Here is a 7713-nt window from a genome sequence, read left to right as displayed (position 1 = left end):
GGTTTTATATTTGCACTGAACAGTAAGTACAGTAATTATTTTCTAACAAATACAGCAATTGGATGAAATTGTATACAGCACATATATCTAAGTTATTCCCTGCACACATGATGTGCATCTCAGGAACACTATAGAGAATATTGAAGAACAAGCATTATGCAATCTGTAAGGAACACTATAGAGAACACTGAAGAACAAGCTTTATGCAAGTCTGGTAGGAAAACTATAGAGAGCACTGAAGAAGAAGCATTTGCAAGTCTGTTAGGAACACTATAGAGAACATTGAAGAACAACATTGTAAAACTCTAATAGGAATACAAGAAGAAATGTTTATATTGACTCCAGGCAAGCATACTTAAACTTTCAGCAGTTCGCCAAGGCAGATGATACTATATGCTATAGCTTTTGTATAAACCTTACTGAACATCAAAGAGCATGACATATTTTGTGGCTCTCATAGGACCAGAATACTGAACTTTTGAGGTAGGATATCATTTAAGATATATTGCAAACTGGCATAAACAGTGTAATATAGTTCAAGGGGTTTTCTGAGACATAATTGATCAGTGGGGAGCTGCAGCCTTCTCACAGCTTTTCCTAGGCCAGTAATGACATGTTTATTGGTCACATGGCCTAGGAGCAGCTCAGGCCCATTCAAATGAATGACCGCTATACTATGTACGGCACTTGCTTGGTAAGCTGCAAAAAGGCAGCAGCATTCACAGGAGCACTAGTGCCTTCTCGAACAGTTGATTAGCAAGGGGAGCCCAGGGGTCAGACCACCACCAATTAGAAACTGATGAAGTATCTAAAGGATAAGTGATACTCACGTATTTCTTTTCATCCTCAAGATTTTAAGAAAGGTTGTAAGGACGAAAAGTAGATATTCCTGTCAGCAAAGTTATATGGTTTTCAAGTCATCACAGTTTCCTGCTTGCTGTTACTCAGTTGGAACTTTCATTGTTTACTCTCAGAGGATACAAATCTGTCTTGGTAATCTGATGGACACACAAGTGTAAAACTACTAGACACAACTCTAATAACTGGACTGTATCAGTAATGTACATGTGTGCCCATCATATTAACAAGATCTTTAAAAACTATCAATACAATCTGGACCTCTGTGTTCAATAATGGAAAACATGTATAGTATCCTTTAGCTCAGCATGTCTTTCTTTATCCAGTGTCACACTCAGTTATTGTAGAGTAGTATAGAAGACATGACAGACCTGCTTTAAGCAACAAAACAAAAGATAATTTTACTCAGGAATTGCCCAGAAAAAAAATCATCAAAACTTTTCACTTTCCAATAACTCACTGCTTCAGTGTCACAGGTCCCTGCTGATCTTCGTTTACTTCACTACACGGATGACGTGCTGTACCTGCACATGATTGCTGCAGCCAATCACTGGTCTCAGCAGTAATGCTTACACATACAACCACAAAGGCAAGCGATTAGATGTATGTGACGTGTTCACTACAGGACCAGTAAACAGAGAACGGTTAGAATCGCCAGAGCATTGATGCTGGATAGGCAGGGGACTTAAACAGGTATAGTGCTGTTGTTGTTTTTTTTAATCAACTTTCCTGCTCTTGGACAATTCTTCTTTAAATCCTGGAAAATTCCTTTAAGTTATATTTCTTTTTGTCAACAGTTACTATATTTGCTTACGTAGTTTTATGTTGTTTATTACAGGTGGTGATCAACCACTTCATTCTTTCCACTGGAAGAATTTTAACTTAAGTCCGAGGTAATGAAGTCTATCTTGGATGGCCTGGCGGACACTACATTCAGAACAATTACCACTGACCTTCTATATATGGGACCAAATGAAGTTCAGTATGAAGACCCAAAGGGTGATATTTCAAAACTGGGCTATTTCCCACAGAAAATGGCTTTATCCTCCTTTCAAGAAAAAATAATTGATGGTCAACCTACTCAACATCTGGATCCATTTAATGGAACTGATTATTTCAATAAGACAATTACTTCTCTTAAAGATGGTAAAGACAATGTACAGTGCGGAAACAACTTCATGGACATGGAATGCTTTATGATTCTTAACCCAAGTCAACAGCTTGTCATTGCTGCTCTTTCTATAACCCTGGGTACTTTCACTGTCCTGGAGAACATGCTTGTGCTGTGTGTCATCTTGTACTCACGTAGCCTGAGATGCAGACCCTCCTATCATTTTATTGGCAGCTTGGCAGTGGCTGATCTTCTAGGCAGTGTCATTTTCGTCTATAGTTTTGTTGATTTTCATGTTTTCCATCGGATAGACAGTCCTAATGTTTTTCTGTTTAAACTAGGGGGTGTCACTGCTTCATTTACAGCCTCAGTTGGCAGTCTGTTCCTTACTGCTATAGACAGGTACATCTCAATACACAGGCCCTTGTCTTATAAAAGAATAGTCACACGGACAAAAGCTGTGATTGCATTCTGTGTGATGTGGACCATAGCTATAATCATAGCTGTTCTTCCTCTGTTTGGATGGAATTGCAAACTGCTAAAATCTGTATGCTCAGATATTTTCCCCCTGATTGATGAATCATATTTAATGTGTTGGATTGGGATAACCAGTGTTCTTTTGCTGTTTATAGTGTACGCATATATGTATATATTATGGAAAGCTCACCACCATGCTGTGAGAATGCTGCAACGTGGCACTCAAAAAAGCATCATAGTTCACACGTCAGAAGATGGCAAGGTGCACATCACTAGACCGGACCAGACTCGTATGGATATTAGGCTAGCCAAGACACTGGTCCTTATATTAGTGGTATTAATAATTTGTTGGGGTCCTCTTCTTGCCATTATGGTTTATGATGTTTTTGGGAAGATGAACAAGACAGTAAAGACAGTGTTTGCCTTCTGCAGCATGCTTTGCTTGCTTAATTCAACTGTGAATCCCATCATCTATGCCCTTCGAAGCAAAGACTTAAGAAATGCATTTTGTAGCATGTTCCCTTCATGTGAAGGGACTGCACAACCTCTTGATAACAGCTTGGAGTCAGACTGTCAGAACAGACATGCTAATAACAGTAATGTCCACAGAGCAGCTGAAAGCTGCATTAAAAGCACCGTTAAGATTGCCAAAGTGACCATGTCTGTGTCCACAGATACATCGGCAGAAGCAGTATAAGTTAGTCATGATAGGAATCAAACTTAGGAAAAACGTGCCCCCTTTAACACCGGTAAATTGCAGTGAAATATGAAGAGCAGTATATCTTCTAGTCACAAATAAATGAAGTATACACAATGGCAATGATCTGATAACGCATTAATGCCATTTACAATTAATTACCATACTCTCCTTAGTTTAGAAAAGAAAGAGCACTAATTTTATTATACAAAAAATATTTTTTAATTATATAGTTTCATTTATTTTGAAAAAAAGTGAACTGAACAATTCAGATATAGATTTACATTTTTTAAAGCATTGTTTGTAGTCTTTGAATATCTGTGTTGTCCTTCTGGACCTTTACTTATGTATCATACTTGTCAAAAGCAAAACTATACTGGAAGACTTTTTAATACCTCATGTCACTTTTACAACATTTACCCTGAATATTTCAAGGAATCAGAGGTAATCTTCTAGTTTGATCATCGCAAAAACTGGATAGGATTTACTTGACTTGTGAAAAACATGGTAACCTTGGTATGTACTGGGGCTTATTATGACATATGGAGTACAGTTTAACATTGAACATTAGGAATACGCTTTTTATCGAAAGAGGAGTGGGCCTATAACTTATTTACAGTTGAGTAACTTCCCAATGACAGGAAAAAAATCTAGGCTCATCTTAGAACGTTTTATGTCTATATGGGAGGAAATTGATGGCTCCTGCAGGCAAAGACCATGAAGGCCAATCAGTTGTGCAAAGAAACACAGTATACAATGGTATTGTTGTGAATTTAATGTACTTTTCTTAGAAGTAGGTTAGCATACAGAGCTGATATCCGATATGTTCTACCTGTACAGGATATCTCATGTAATCTATTAAAATCTGCAACCTTTTAGTAGGTTTCTTCTAATTCAGTGTATTTTCTATGTATCAGTTGGTGTAATGTGCATGTCTGTTGTAAATAATGAATTAGTTAATCGTATTAAAAAATGACCGGTACTATGACTAAGTATAACTTATAGCTCTTGTTGCACTATTTGCACATGAATTCAGTTTCTAAAATTGAGTTCTAATGAGGTATTAATATGATTGAGGATTACATGGTAATTCTCCTGTATTAGTTATTGAGACCTCTGAACGATTGCATTTTGCTGCCTGAAAATAAATAGCATATTACCATTCCCCCCCAAAAAAGGTAAGACATATAAGGTTCTTTGCTTCACATAATGATGTGCGTTCAACCTAGAAACAGTCAATTTATTATAAACCTCAGCATTGTTAGAAATTTTTAGACTTAAAATATCCTGAAAAAATATTTTCCATTGAATCTTTAGCTGCACTTTAATATAACGGTATACAGTTTGTTGAAACAATTCACACAAGCACTACATCAAAATGCCTATTTTTATATCTTTGTATAAATTGAATACCACCATTGATATTGGGTCACATTCAACTACATATAGTTATTTCATTTTAATAATGTTGAGTATAGTAAGACACTAATAATATGATACATTCATTCTTAAAAGCACACTGCACCCTGATTATATTTATTTAAGAAAATATATAATTGCATCAACTATTCATAAAGAACTTGTCACTTTTTAGTTCATACAGAGTAGTGATAACTCCCCAGAATATAATAACCCAGGCCCAGCCATAGGCTTAACACTGTGCATCATTTCTAGCTGTGATGTCCCTTTACCAGCAATGTTACCTTTTTGTTACTGTTAATCTACCCATGGACATTAGATATTTTATAGTGGCATCCCACGGCAATATATTTTGAGAGCTGCCAGTGTCTCACTCAACAAATATTAATATGCTAAAAAATTAACTGCCAGGTTGGATTTTACAGGTACAGTTATTTTGATTCTCAAAAGATATATTGAAGTGTCCTACAGTGCCCCTCCCCAAATGTCCATGAAGAACTACATTTTAACAAGGAGAATTGATTGTCCAAGCTGTTATACAAGATATGTTTTTGTAGCAAATACTTTGGGGTTAATTTATTAATGCTGTTTGCCAGGTTTCTGGTGTAGAAAAGCAACATTTTGTGCAAAAATTTGCAACTTTTTGGTATTGGCCATCACTTGTGACACGTCTAAAAAAAAAGTGGACAGAATCTGATGGAAGGAGTGTGTGCCCTCCTCCGCCTAAGAAGTTTATCACCAGTTACATTAAAAAATAATGTAAATTAGAGCCAAAATCTACACAAGCCCATAACTGGTAAATAATTCATTTTATGGTGTATGGACAGCCCAAGATGTGTCAAATTGTTTAGGAGGAGTGCATATCTTACTTCAACAGTCTTTTGACTAAGACTACTATATGAAATTCCAGACTTAATAAATCCGCCCTTTAAGTTTATGACCAAAACAGTATAAAGTTAGAACAATGCACAAACCATTCACCAGCTTGATTTCTTTCTACATGATGGTATGATAATAGAAATTGTCTGCCCCTATTTAACTTGGGTTCAAATCTGCCCAAATTACTCTGTAGGTGTGAGGTCAAGATAAGTTCTGAAGCAATGCATACCAAGAATTTCAGATTGCAGTGCGATTCATGCCATCAAAAATATCAGAACTCTAATAAAACCTGATAGACCCCATTGTAAGCCAAAGGGTCTGTATAGCCTTAGAATTATTACCTAGTTTTATGCCACCATTATTAATTAGATTTTGGATTCACTATGTTCTGATGTAAAAGTGAAATTATTACATAATGAAGAACCTTGTGCCATAACTATCATGTGCTAAATGTATTTCTAAAATCTGGAATATTTATGGTGCACTTCTGAAGACTAAAAGCAACAAGAGTGAGGTTAAAGGTGCGTGTGATCTTTTTTTAAAATAATTTCTGCCCTATTAAAACTAACAAATTACACGTTTGAAAGTAAAATGTGCCAAAATGAATTTTACTATATTATTTATAGTCTTATTATCAAAACAGAGTGGAATGAAATTATAACAGTTTTCCCGTTACAGGCAGAGACATTTGTACTTTATTGGGATGCCTCTCAAAAAGATCAACTCTTTGAGAAGACCAACCCTTTTTCTAGATCAGAACTCCTGTGACAGATAAATGTTCTATCCTAATCTATGCATGTTAGCCTTTTTTATTTAGAGGACCACCCCTCTGGAAGATTATTTTAATCTAATTTTGGGTGTTGCTCTCAAAGAGGCTTCACCCTATTTTTCAGTAGAACAACACTTTGTTTAAGAAAAACATCTTGGCATGAACTTTAAATTATTAACTATTTAATGTACATCAAGAACATAACTATTATTTCTCCTCAAAAAATTACTATCAGGCCCCAGAATTTATGGACTTATCTACAAACAAAAAAGGTCTAATGTTCTGACTCCTAAATGCTTAAAGGTGGTGTGGACTAATTATAAACTAGCTTAATTAATGAGGGCAAATGCGATGCTTGGCAGAGACCAGGGAGAGTGGCTCATGATACGCATCAAACCATGTCCACCCACAGCAACCATTGGCCACACAATTGTGCTGCAAATTCATGCAGCCAGTGGTTTCCATGGGTAAGCATGGCTTGATATGTGTTATCTGCCACTCTGGTCTCGCCCATATTTTACAGGGGCAAAACTATATTCTAAAGAGCAGCTTTAAAAGATAAGAATTATAGATGGGACAGATACTGGCATGTATTTGCTAACAACTCTGAAATAAGATCTGCTTACAAAGGAATAATAGTAGCTATGTCCTCATGGACACTAACATGGTCTTGTCTAAGATCACGCTCTCTTCATCATCATTCCTAACCTGATTCTGTAAACACACTCTCAGTGGCAAGATTTTGGCAAGATATATCACACATAAGTAAGCACTATATATACTTACACTATTGAAAATAATTTTAAATAGTAATCAAATAGCCTACCACCACTCCAGGGTTACCATTTTGGTGGTATAGGCATTACTGCTTTCAAGGACCTTGACAAATTACACTTGCAGGCCACTTTTTGCTGTCAGCTATCAACTACAGACAACCAGTGTAGTGAACAAGCTTGTTTAACTAGTAATATGTCACAATAGAGCCCATTTATTTACCTTGTAAAATAACATGAACCCTAGTTAGGTTTTGTTTGCACCCTCCCCTAGTTAGGTTTTGTTTGTACCCTCCCCAGAGTTCCAGCAAATATTGTGTATGAGACACAGGACACAATGTGCAAAGATAAACCCCCATACTGAGGCCCACAATCCATACAATTTTCAGACACACAAATAACCTCTATGAAATACCAAGAACCATTAAACACAGTGGAAAAAATGACATAACATTCCAACAATGAGACAAAAGCATTAAAAAAATGATGAGCACTTTTAATCCCAACACATAAGACTGTTAGCCATAGCCAGCGATCAACACAGACTCCAAACTCTTTTTCATATAAATATTAACCTTTAATGTTGTCTCTGGCCAAACATATCCATGTGCTGCTTTGCACATAGAGCTCATTAAAATATTCATTGGAATCTGAAGGACTCTCTAATGAATACTTAGACTGAAAAACCCAGTCTGCAGTAAAACTTTAAATGAAAATCTTATAATGAGGT

The 7713-nt window shown here is 36.2% G+C and overlaps 1 protein-coding gene across 2 annotated transcripts; it reads left to right on the top strand.

Annotated features, from left to right (window-relative positions):
* The first annotated feature begins 1754 nt into the window (after nt 1-1754).
* On the top strand, nt 1755-3143 carry CNR1 (cannabinoid receptor 1). Of its 2 annotated transcripts, XM_044292302.1 has the most exons (2): nt 1755-1835; nt 1890-3143. In XM_044292302.1, exons 1-2 carry the CDS (start codon nt 1755-1757, stop codon nt 3141-3143), a joined length of 1335 nt encoding a protein of 444 aa, XP_044148237.1. The 2 variants fall into 2 exon arrangements, with proteins under 2 accessions (XP_044148237.1, XP_044148236.1); XM_044292301.1 differs by having other exon boundaries at nt 1755-3143.
* The last annotated feature ends 4570 nt before the right edge of the window (nt 3144-7713 follow it).

Source organism: Bufo gargarizans, chromosome 4 (assembly GCF_014858855.1).
Source record: "Bufo gargarizans isolate SCDJY-AF-19 chromosome 4, ASM1485885v1, whole genome shotgun sequence".
NCBI lineage: Eukaryota > Metazoa > Chordata > Amphibia > Anura > Bufonidae > Bufo > Bufo gargarizans.
Note: the sequence above shows the minus strand (reverse complement) of the source record. Positions and strands in the feature narration are given on the sequence as shown.

Coding starts and splice junctions, on each gene's coding strand:
- CNR1 (XM_044292301.1), top strand. CDS start 1,755: ATGAAGTCTATCTTGGATGGCCTGGCGGACACTACATTCAGAACAATT.